The 13,067-nt window shown below is 40.0% G+C and overlaps 1 protein-coding gene across 2 annotated transcripts in view; it reads left to right on the top strand.

Annotated features, from left to right (window-relative positions):
• Nucleotides 1–13,067, top strand: part of rhbdl1 (rhomboid, veinlet-like 1 (Drosophila)) — a 50,491-nt gene that overhangs the window by 33,247 nt on the left and 4,177 nt on the right. For both annotated transcript variants that reach the window (XM_040023399.1, XM_040023400.1), the window contains exon 6: nt 10,174–10,274. In XM_040023399.1, the coding sequence (XP_039879333.1) occupies nt 10,174–10,274 (101 nt within the window). The remainder of the gene's footprint in view (nt 1–10,173; nt 10,275–13,067) is intronic.

The following is a 13,067-nucleotide window of genomic DNA, read 5'->3' as shown; positions in this document are numbered from 1 at the left end:
TACTGTATCATGATTCAGTAGCCTGTAGAAGCACCTTTAGGAGCACTAACTTGAGCACCATTTATTTTCTGCATGATTTCTTATCAGTCTCTCGCATCATTTTGAAGGCATTTTGGCCCGCTGTTCTTTGCATCATTGCTTCAGTTCATTGAGGTTTGCAGGCATTTGTTTATGCACAGCTCTCTTAAAGTCCTGCCACAGAATTTTGACTGCGCCATTTCTATTTTGCCATTGATTCATTGATCATTGAGCCCAGTTTTAGCCTCACATTTGACACTAGAATACTTTGGTATACAGAGAAGTTCATGATTGACTCAATGAATATAAGGTGCCTGTGGCTGAAAAGAAGCCCAAATCATAACTCCTCTACCACCGTGCCTGACATTTGGAATGAGGCGTTTGGGCCAATGTGCTGTTTCTCACCAACTGTGGATCTGTGCATTATGACCAAATAGCTCCACTTTGGTCTCATCTGCCCAAAGGAAACAGTTCTGGAATTTGTTTAGATGCAGCTTTGCAAACCTGAGCAATGCTGCCATGTTCTTTTTAGACAAAAGCTGAACATTGCACCGTCTGACCTTTGAATGAATTTGCTAGGATTTCCACTCCTGGGAAGACTGGCAACTGTCTTGAATGGTTTCCACTTGTACATAATCTGTCTCACTCTAGAATGATGGGTTTCAAATTGTTCGCCAATGGCCTTGTAACCCTTCCAAGACTACTGGGCAGCAACAGTTACTTCTCTGAAATCACTGTCTTTCATCCTTGGCATTGTGTTAACACAAACCTGAATGCTCCAAAGCAGCAAACTGCCAAACATGCTGCTTTTATAGAAGTGCTCACACTTACTGATTATCAGTTAAGCTGATGCTTAACTGATAATCAGTAAGTGTGTCATCCTAAAAGATCTAACACCATCACCATATGTGCAGCTTTGTCTATGTATGTTGGTGTTTTTTGTTTAGAATTGCATTCATATTTACACGATAACATTTTTTAAACCCAAAGAAACAAAATAATCCACGCAAATTTCACAGTGCGCTCCTATGTATTTGTTACTTAAAATGATTCCTATTAAAACAGCAGGTACAAGCAGCGGCATCGTGATTAGCTTGTTTAACAGGAACTCTTCTAAATGGACAGCAGAAAATTTAAATGGCAGCACACTGAGGTAGAACCTGCAGATCTGATTGCATGATTGCAGCCTGACTGTGTCACCATTCCTCATGCACTCATTCTTTCCATCAATCTACCCCTCTTCTTACTTGTGCTTAGTAAATAAATCTGATCTGGCATTTCTTCAGTTTATTAGCCAACACAGGCAGCCCTGTGATGCAGAGATGCTGACTACAGCACATCTCTGTGCAGAGCCACAAGATTTAATGCATACAGGATGTCTGAGGTGACTGTGTACACATACAGCAAACCTAAAAGCTAACAGTCTAACACTATCAGTGAGGAGGTGTTTTCCTGCCCGATAGTTTAAGTGGAAGCTTCTTTCCATTTTAAGTAATTGAACCTTTTTATCAAGTTAACCGTTTCTCTCAAATTCTTTAATGTCTCACAGTGAAATGTATTGAAAATATATTTCAGGTCGTCTTTCTTTTGAACTTAAACCGGCAGATTGGAACAGCGAATAGAAACAGATTTCTCTGTGCTCTTTACTGACTCAACCACCTGAATAAATAAACACTCATTATCCTTTAATTGTCCTCTCCTGAGTAATTTATTGGCTGACCAACCTAGAAATGCATCTCAATCCATATTAATGTTTTCAGCCGTACTTTACATTCCTGAATGGAATCTTTAATGCGGCATCTGCTTTTCTTTTTTTTTTCTTTTTGTTTTGTTTTATTTTTTTAATCTGCAGTAGTCAATATTTTTGTATTACCAATGACTCAGATGACCAACCTTAAAGTGACAGTTGTGACACATACTGAAACACCCACAGATAAATCGCCAAACTCTGCGCTTCTCCTCGGTGCTTTAGAGTCTTTTAGCTCATTATTTTGGTCCCATGGCCTGAAGCTTTGCTGGTCTGGTCCACTCTCATCGATACAGTTTCCAGTGGAAAAACTGCTAAGGCCTGACTGTAATGTACCTGACCCAACAGCTATAATACCCAGAGTGATTATCCGGTAAACATGGAGCTTAACCCTTTACAGCCGATCGGAGCGGGCACGCTCTGTTTTGCGTAACTATTTTTAAATCCCGGTAGCTCTGCAACCACGTAAGCTAGGCAAAAAAATTTTTTGCATATGAAACCGGAGGAGTTGTACTTACATCTTATGCCATCAGCTTGTCCTAGGTCACGGTTTCCTTCCACATAAAGCTTTGCAAAAACTGCATAAACTTTTTTGTATTTACAGTTTTGAGGGATAAGCCTCTTAAATTTCTCTAACTACAAATATATGTTAAAAAAGCAAAAACGATTTTCAATTTTTTTTGTAGTTTATTGCACTTTTTTGCAATTTATGTAATTACTATGCACTTAATGAATACATATTATTAAAATCTGGGCTATAATGGTTGTATTGATGTATAGCAACTTGAAATGCTCCCAAAAATGGCTCCACAGCAGGTAAAAATATAATATAAGCTCTGGCGGACTTGGTTCTATGGTAGGTCTTAAAGGGTTAAAGCAGTTGAAAAACCAGATATTTCCCTCAAGAGTTGATGATATCCAAACAAAGATGAAAAGAAAATACAATACTGGACATTTGTTGGGTTTTTGGAACATCAAGTCTTTAGTATTTGCTGGATGAATAGTTACAGTTATGTGAAAAAGAGAGTGCACCTCATAATTCAGGAGTTTGTAGAACCACTTTTAGCAACAACTTGAGGAAACTGTTTTCTGCATCACTTTGTCAGTCTCTCACATTGTTGTGGAGGAATTTTGACCCACTCTTCTTTACAATGTGCTGATGTGCTGTGTTTGCTTTTCACTAGTTGTGTTGAAACTAAACACAACATATCAGTTATTTTGAGTTCATCGAAGTTCCACCACATCATTTCAGTCAGGTTAAGATCTAGACTTTGACTGGATCATTGCAACCCTCTGATTTCTTTCTTTTTCAGTCATTCTGTTGTAGTTTTGCTGCTATGCTTGAGATCATTGTCCTGTTGCATCTCCAATCTCAGGATCGCATTTGACTCTGGAATACTTTGGCATACAGAGGAGTTCATGCTCAAGTCAATGAATCCAAGGAAAAACAAACCCAAATCATCACCCCTCCACCACCGTGCTTGTCAGATTATATGCTGTGTTTGTGCTGATATGCTATGATGGATGTTCTTCCGGGAGTCTTGTGGTTTGTTCAGATGCAACTTTGCAAAACCCTTTCTAAACACGCCTGACTTCTTTTTCGAATTGTATTTTTATAAACTTTAACATTTCACATGCTAAATAACACATGTAGAGTCTCGAAAGATTTTTGCAGTTTCTCTGAGCATTGCACTGAGTTTACTGGGACGTCCACTCCTGGCAAAATTGTAGTATTAAAGCTGCAGACCAGCAAACTGCCAAAGCGTTTGATTTATAGAGGTGCTCATACTTACTGATGATCAGTTATTCAAATGTTTATGATTAGGATTACCTGGGTACAACCCTCTGAATTACCCTCTTAATTTCTGTTGAAACAGTAAGGGTGCATTTGGGTATTAACAGGAGTGTATAAAGTCCATTCTTTTTCACAGGACTGTAAAATGCTTCCACTATCAGCTGCCCAGGCGAGCATAGGTTGTATATGCTAATCATCTTGTTCCACTTCATAGGTGATGAAAAAAAATCAGTTAAAGCAGATTATCTGAAAAAAAAAAAAAAACAGTCAGAAACTCTTTTTTTTTTTTTCAGAAAGCGTTTGCTAAATTTATCTTGCTGTTCCCTCTTGAACCCTCACTATCTTAGTTTTAACCCAAACTATCTACAACCATTAACCTGCCTTTTAAACATCCATTTAATAAAATGTTCTCCTTAAGTGCATTAGCTATGAAATAAATAGTTGAAGTAGCTACGGTTGATAGTTGGCCACATAGCTGCAGACACTGAAGAGCCTCGTGTCATGTTTCTCCGTATTTTTCAAGGTTAGAACATTTACTGTACTCGGGCACAGCCTGTATTTTACTGGCTACACAGCAGCGCAGCCTCAGGCACTGTCAAACTCTGGCCTGCGATCACCTTACCACCACTTGTCCCATAGAGACTGGAAATCCCAATTTGACCCATTGCTTAAGGGCAGCCTGGAGTATCCATGTGTGGTTTGACAGAGAGGCTCAGTTCTGTGAGCAGCATTGACTTTACTGCAGCAGACAGAGTATAGCCCCGAGTGTGTAGTTGACCTATACACTCTATAAAATGCATCATTTTTACTGTCTACATTGCAGTTGACTTGAGGATGTTGCAAGCTCACAAAAAGATTTGAGGATGTTGATGATGATGACGGCGCCAATAAATATCATGTGCTTGAGATGGAAAGTGTCGGCTCACTGCTGAAGTAATCGCACTCCTCACGTCTCAGCTCCTGCTGAGTGCAAGAATCCTAAATCTTAAATCCCCTGAGGCAGAAGAGCCCACATGATGCGCTTGTTCAGTATTCATACTGTATTCAGAAGCCTCTCACCAAAGTCGGGTGAGCAGGAGGAGATAGCAGTTCGTATCCTCCCTGTGGGGCTCCGCTCTTCCTCCGAGCCGGAGGTCCCAGGTTGTTTCCTCTTCCTCACCTGCAGATGGTGGTGTCACATCCCTGAGTGTCTCCTCAAATGAGGTGATCTGTACTGGAGTCAGCAAGTCAGCAAACCTCTCTGCTCATAAAGCTGTTCCCAGCTGTATTTTGACATTCATTTTGGATCCTTTGAGGTCACATATATTAGGCTTTACTGATAGTAATGAACCCACTGAGAATACCCTCTCTGCAGTCCCTACAACTATGAGGAGATGTAACTTATTACTTTTAACTTTTGGGTTTTACTGCATGCAAATCATAAAAGCGCTGACGCTAACCGGCCTGATATCAGCCTAGCAGTAAACTGCAACCAGTCATATTTGGCTAAAGTAACTAAGCACTTAGATGTTAAAGGGCCAATAGTTCCCTTTAAGAGAGAGTGAACATTGTACTTTACATTTGTTAGGTGACAGAAATATGACCCAAATTCATATTTTCTGTTGGATATGTAAACAATATTTTCTACAAGGTAAAGTGATTTCTCAAAAGCAATGCAACTTAAAGTTGAGCAACCACTTTAAGACATTAGAAAATACATTATATAACACTGTCACAGATTTAACACTGTCTGTGAAGCTGGATTTAAGAAAAGAGTGTTTAGACTTCAACTTTTTGGAGCATATGTAGTGCCATCTTGTGCAAGTACATGATGGTTTGTTTGGTTGCCCAATAATCATACGTTAGTTCAATTTAGCTAACTAGTAACAGTATATCAGTAGTTGGAAAATAGCCAAACTGAAACTAAAGAACAGTCTAAAGGGCATGTGCACTATCCACGTAATCTCCCTCTTAAGTAGCAAGTGGTTCTTCATCGCTAACTAGCTGCACTGAAAGGAAGATTCCACTAGCTAGCTGCAATGCTAAGGTTTGTAGCAAGCAGTTTATAAATGAGAACTATGTGGAGGAAAAGGTCTTTGAGTAAGGTGCACTGATACCAACAACCTGAATACTAATTCTGGCCACTGCATATTTGATTTTTCCTGTATTAAAGTCGGTTGAACAGAGCGTGTCAACCAGATTGCTAGCAAAGAATTAGCTGAGGATGAGCAGTAAGCTTGACAGGTGCACAAGATCTGACCAGCACCATTTTATTTTTGTTTAATTTTGAAGTTTTCTTTTTAATTCAGTTTAGTTTGAGTTGGTTTTCTGACTGTTCCTCTGTGTTAGTTTTAGTTAACTATTTTAACCCATTAGTTTGAATTAAGGATGTGGCTGCAAACAAGCTACCGCTTCTAAAGTGTGGATCCTTCATACACATATCCAACCTAGCAGCACACATCACTACAGACAAGTTGACTTTTCAGATGTAAACTTTTCCTCATTATCTAATAAACATTTGTGTCGATATTTGAACGAATGTATGAATTCTTGAGGTATTTTGTGAGGTCACAGTGACCTTGACTGTTAGACTTTATAATCTAACCAACTCATCCCTGACTCTATAGTCGACATTCGGTACAAATGTGTTTTAAAAAAAAAAACATTTCCTCAGAATTCCTTAAAAAATGGGATGGATAACAGAGCAACTGGAAAATATAATGCTTCCAGCTATAATTGCAGGCAGGCATGGAAATGGATTAGAAACTGTTAACTAAACTGAAATTCAAAGGCCAATAAAAGACTATATTTAACAACAATTGCATTAGCATAACTAAAATCCCAGATGATATCTCTCATATCAATATATCACCCGGCTCTAATGCATGGAAGTAATAAATTAACTGCAGGAAAGTCCCAGAAGAAGCAGAAAAGGGGAACTCAGAAGTTGATGCTGCTGAAGTTGCTCCAAATCAATTTTTTTTCTTTTCTTTGAAGAGATCAGAGACCACATACTGTATGCTACACTGTGTAATTGCAATTTGGTGGAGCTACAAAAAATGGGCCACTGTGAATCTTCTCAAATCTTTTTCTGAAGCACCAACCTTCATATGCACCATAAATCCACATGAAATAGCCCATAGGTGTCAGAGCGAAGAGAGATGAATGGCTCAGGAACACATTCTGATTACCATCTGTCTTTCCACGATCATCACCAGCACCGCGGGCTGACAAGTCGTTCTTTAAGACCGTGTTTACTCTGTGCGGTCCCAGTGTGCGTGCATACACACACATACAGAATGTGAATCTTCCAACATGCATTATAGATCTGAGATCACAACTCCAGCAAATCCCAGCTGTGATTAAAAAGAAGCTGTGTTGTTTTATCAGCCCTCTCCGCTTCCCTTATCAGCTCATTTGCATAATTAACAGGGGCTAACGTCGTCCTCGCGAGCAAACCGCCACAGTGATTTCTCCAGCCTGGAATTCTGTCCTACTTCATAGCGTCACAGCAATCCTTTTTTCTCACAACAATTACATGGTTATACCTTTTAAACACCGTAACACTGTAAATGTGATTTTGTGTTGTGTTTTGGCTGCTTTTGTTCTTACTTTTTTTGTGAACAAACATTTATTCGCCTTGGCATTCAACTCGTATAGCAAAATGTTGCGCTGTCAAGTTCGCTGTCACATTGTTTGAAGGCACGGCTCTCAAAACGCATCCTTAGGGACAGTGTGAACATGCGACGCAGCCCACAAGCATTTGAGCTCGGATAGCGATGCAGAATGAGCTCAACTTTTTCTGGTGTCGAGAAATGTGTCTCACTTGTCAGAGCAACAGTCAGCAAGGCATTTTTTGTTCTAAGGGGAAGCTCCTACAATATTAGAAGCAGATGAAAAGCAATGAAAAGATGGTCCCCTTTGATCAAACACTTGGCGATGTTTGGGTAGGAAGAATCCCGTTTTCAGACCTTTGTTAGAGCCAGGCTCAGTGAGGGGCAGCCATTTTCCAACACCGGCTGGTGAGGGGAAAGAGATGACAGAAGAGAGGAGGAAAGAGACAGATGACAAAGGAACAGGACTAAACACAAACCGTGGGATTTATTTCATCGTATTTCCTGTCACTTGATTCTCTGGGTTTTGCTTGTTGTAAGGCTAATTTTAGGAGCTGTGTTTACATGACTAATGCCTTGCCAGTATTTACAGGTTATTGTTTGTTTCTTTGTTTTTTAAATGCCAGCTGCCAGTGCTACATTTAATAGAATAACTGTTCACTTACACTAACTGGACCTTTTGTTAGGTACAACTCGCTAGCATGATGTTGGACCCCCTTTTTGCCTTCAAAACTGGCAAGGCAACTGCCATAATTCTTCCTTGCACAGATTCAACAAGGTGCTGGAAACATTGCTCAGATTTTGTTCCATATTGACATTAAAGCATCACACAATTGCTTCAGATTGGTAAGAAATTACTTCCCAAACACCATTACAACGCAAAGCAAGGCAGGGTGTTTCAGACCATGTTGTTTGCTCCAAATTCTGACCCCAGAAAACAAGATCTTTCAGCAAAAGTCCAGAATCATCAGACCAAGCAATGATGTTTCCAGTCTTCTAGCATCTGAATGGCAGCCACAGTTTCCTGTTCTTAGCTGACAGGAATAGCAAGCCTTTGCGGTCTCCTGCTGCTGTAGCTCATCTGCTTCAAGTTTCAAAGATGCTCGGCTGCATAACTACACAGAGTACAGCTGCTCGATGGATATTTTCCCTTTTTCAACCCATTCTCTGAAAACTATGGAGATGGTTGTCTGGGAAAGTTCCAGTAGATCAGGAGTTTCCAAAATACTCAGACCATCCTGCGCCATGTTCAGTATCATTTCTACATGCCTTAATACATGCCTAAACAAGCTGCTACTAAGTGATTGGTTGATTGTATATATCTGTGTGTTAATGCGCAGTTAAACAGGTGTTTCTAATAAGTTAGCCTGTGATTGTACGTCATAAACACTCAAAGTTTCTCATGTACTTGAAAAGTAACAATAATAGCAGCTGCAAGGTTCCCTAGCTGTGGTGTGAGCCAGAACAACCTCTATTAGTGCAGAATATGTCTGTTAATTCGCTACAGACTCTATCTTCATCTTTCATGTACAGAAAAGTTGACTGATCTCAGAATTGCTTGATTGACTGACACGCACTTGATGTAAATGTTTGTAATTTCAGTGACCCTTTGGTCTCGTTATAAATTTCTTTACTTTTTTTTTTAACTGTTGCATGTTGCGCACCAAAATAAAGCCTCAGTAGGTGCAAATCCTTATTTCATAGGGCAAGTGAGAGGCCAAGAGAATTATGTAATTTAATTTAACATGTCGTGTTTTATGTAAGTGCCGCTTTTTTTCCATTTAATTACTAGTCGACTGTAGAGTGACTGTAGAAAAATGCTCTCACTTAAACAGATCATGAGGCAGGGTGAAGGTTAAAGCTTCCACACAGCTCTAGCTCACCCACACGTGTGCTTTGACTGCTGTTGCCTGATCAGATCTCTTCTAAACATGGATCCGGGGTGGGCATGAGTGACAGCTCCTTGAAATGCACCTGTAAGGATGGGACAGGTTACATCACCGTAATTGTTATAAGGCCGTACACTCAGACGACATCACATCTTTTTAAACGCTGCTCTGCCAAACCTGACCCGAGGTTCACAGTAATTGAAGACACCTGTGCACACAGTGGCTTTAAGCGCGCCACTCCAAAGGAGTAAATCACAAGGCATCAAATAACTGCTGCTGGATCCCAGCTTGTTGGTAAATGAGCCTCTTCATAGCAGGCGTTTAGACGTGTCATAGTAGGAAAAGCGCAGGTGTAAATAATCCCGCTTTTGTCCCACTAAGCCACAGCAGTGTGACCGTGAGCCAGCGAATGGCATTCAGCCATTGTTAATTTTATCATTTACACCTGCTGTTACAAGTCAAAACATATTCTGTGACCGTTACGTAAGAGTGCAGTCACTCGGTGTTGGGCCATTATGCTCTTCCCTCTGTCACTGCCACTCTTTTTTATGTTTAAACTATCATTTTAGACCCATTTGGCTTCTTTCCATATCTGCACGTCCCAGATTAGACGTCGCTCATGAATTTAACACAAAGCATTTAGAGCACACAAATTGGACATTATCTTCCTCGGCAAGGTTTCGCTATGTTCTTCGGGCCCTGCTTTGATCAGACATCAGCCTCCCGAAGGAAAGTCCAATTAGGAAACATTACTTTTCAGCCCTCTACGTTTTTATGTAATCAGTTTTAGCAGACTGCACGCAAACCTGCCTGAGTGTGTGTACATATTTAGGAGTGGGCCATGGATTTAATATAAAAGGGCACGTGAAGGTCGGCTGATGTAGCACAGCCCCTGTGAGCGTTGTGATTTTAACACTGAGACTGTTGGAAAAATGCTGTGAGGAAGGTGACTTGTGCTGCTGCGTGATGAGCAAACTGACGCTGCCTTTGGTTTTTTTTTTTTCCCCCTCTGCTCTAAAATGCTGTCTGTTTCTCTTTCACTAAAACACACAAGACACACTCTCTGTCTGCATCGTGTGCGCTCTCTCACACCTACACTCCTAATATACTTCTCTCTTTCTGTCTGTGCAGGCTCGCTGACAGTGTCCATCACCGACATGCGTGCTCCAGTGGTGGGGGGCTCCGGGGGGGTCTACGCTCTGTGCTCAGCGCATCTGGCCAATGTCGTCATGGTAACTGCAATCATCATCATCATCGTCGCTTCCATTGTTATGTCTGAAAACAGTTTTTGGTAGGGACAAAATGTCAGAACAGACCAACAGCGTGGACTTCACTGTTTTGTTTGTTTGTTTTTACTTTACTAGCCCGTGAACAAGGGTATAATTCTCCTCTAATTAAATGGAATTTCAACGTATTTTACTTGAAATTACATTTTAATTATATTTATCTTGACTTACTTAAAGGTAGGTACACTAGAATAAGGAGGTAACAAGTCTGTTTTTTACAGGAAACAAACGAATAATTATACTGTAAAGTTAAGTCGCGTGTAAGGAATTTTAAGTAGTGCATAATTAAGGAATGGAGACACAAATTGTTCTGTAAGTGATTTGCAGTACTGCATGATTTCCTGGTAATTTACTGGAAAGACAAACAATATTTCCCAAACTTACGTTGCACTTTTCAGGGAGTGGGCTCTCTAATATAGTGGCTCAACCTTGCCTAACTTCCAGATATTTTACAGGAAAGGAGACACAATGTGCTTAAAATTATTTACAGTATAATTTGTGTTTGCATTCCTGTAAAATACCTGTAAGTGGAAACATTAAGAAATGCTTAAAATCACAAACTTGTGCAGCTTTTAAAATTATTTACAGTATTATTTCTCTTCTTTCTTGTAAAATACCCAGAAGTTAGAGGTACACTAGAATAAGTGAGTAACAAGTTGTGTTTTAGTGAAAACAAGGAAATAAGTAGTAATAATAAGTATAAAGGTAATTTGAAGTAGTGTCTAAGTATTTGTAGGTAAATGTAGTTTTATTTATTTTAAGTTGTGTGTAAAGAATTTAGCAAACCACATGAATAATTGTAATAATTTTAGACTGGAAAGAAGAGAGAAATAAATGATATTGTAAGTAACTATACTGTAAAATTCCTTGAAAGTTAGGCAAAGTTAAGCCACTCTATATTATGTCCTGTGCCTCGAAATGTACAGTGTTACAACTTAAGATGAGGAAATATCCTTTGTTTTTCCACTAAATTATCCAATACTTAAAATTACTCATGGACTATGTAAAATTAATTAGACACTAGTTAAATTTACTTACAGTATAATTACTTTGTTGTTTCCTGTAAAACCTGACCTGTTACCTCCTCATGCTAGTGTACCCACCTTTAAGTATTTGTAGGTAAACATATCTACATTTTAATTAAAAAAAAAGATGAAATCCCATGTATTTACAAGGAAATTACGACATTAATCAGGAAAAACTACTGGTTGTAAAGTGTACCCAGTAGTTTTTCTGCTGCACGTGATCCACGTGTACACACGAGCACACAATATACGTTATCTGTTATCATCTTATTAACAAAATAAGGTTAATTCTTTAGGTTGTATAAGGCTGGTGTACTTCAGACACTAGACCCTTCCTTTTTTCTTTTTTGTCATCTGTATTATTAACTCTCAAGTGAGCAAGTATTTTACTGTTTTTATTTGTGTCCGCTGAAGAAACAGGAAGTGAATTCCCACAATGCTGCTTTGAGAGCCTTCTTTCTTTTCCCCAGCATTCAATTATGTGTATTTGGCACAAGGCGGCTTCTTCATCCTCCTCTAAACTCAAGGCGGTGTTACATCTGACGACTGGCTTTAACTAATCGCTGTTGACTGTGGGCAGCGAGGACGCCAGCAGAAATGGAAATTAAAACGTGCTGACGGGCCCAAAGCAAAGCCTCTGTAACTGTAACTGTGTGCTCACAGCAGCTTACAGTTTGTTTGGTCTGTTACGCTTCATGCCGGTTTGTTGTTGGGAAATCCTTTAAGGCGCCTCTTAGTTCTGCACTGATGAGTTTTTGTTTGGTGGGGAGGGGTTAAGAAATTCTGAAACCTTTTCCGGTCTTGACCTCTTAAATTTCAAGAAACCAAGACATTTTCAGGTTCAGGAAGGTTTCAGGCTCTGTACCTCACTGCCTAGAAGACGTACAGCTCTGGATAAAAGCTTTACAATCCGTCTTGGAGCCACATTAAACTTTCTTCTTATAGTTAGTGAGCAACTCTTAAGTTTTGTCTCTCTCCATTTCAGCCCCCTGAATATTATAACACGACCTGTAACAGACAAAATGCAGTGGCCGTGCTCCGGCTACAGATTGCTCTTCACCTCCTACAAGAGTGGAAGCATCAAAGCGAACTGTGTCCCATCAGACAGAAGCAACATCACATCACTCCCAGCTCAGACCTCCTCTCCCGCTCTGCTGTGCTGACCTCTCCCCTCCTCGACATTAATCATTTATATTTTTAAAAAAAAAACTACTTTAACTTTACCTGCATTCCTGCTCTTGGCTTGTTTTAAACCTACGGTCACAGCAGGTTTTATTTATACACCCCTCCTGAATTTTACATGGTATTCTCCATTTCTTTTTGTGCCGTGAGAGAAAAAGAGAAGCGCTGGGTCATATTCCCAACAGCTGGGGACCTGAGAAAGGATGGGACTGGTGCAATTATTCATCCTGGAAAGTAAATGTGTTATTCTAAGACAGGATGCCATTGTTCTTTCCCCCCTGCAGGGATTTACAAAGGCTACTTATTGGTCCATTCTGCCATTCCCTTAAATTATCTTCGTCTTAATTAATAGAGTGCTACTGGATTGGAACCAGTAAGTGGAGAGCAGCCAGGTGCATAATCGCGCCTCTGTCTCGTGTAAGCGCTGCCGCCTCTCTCTGTCGTGGATGTGGATTGTCTTTCTTCATAGGCTAAATATGGCCTGAGGAGAGAAAGCGAGGTGTTCCCTGACGGGCTGTTATAACATGGTCAG

Source organism: Simochromis diagramma, unplaced genomic scaffold, assembly GCF_900408965.1.
Source record: "Simochromis diagramma unplaced genomic scaffold, fSimDia1.1 OVJJ01000208.1, whole genome shotgun sequence".
NCBI lineage: Eukaryota > Metazoa > Chordata > Actinopteri > Cichliformes > Cichlidae > Simochromis > Simochromis diagramma.
Note: the sequence above shows the minus strand (reverse complement) of the source record. Positions and strands in the feature narration are given on the sequence as shown.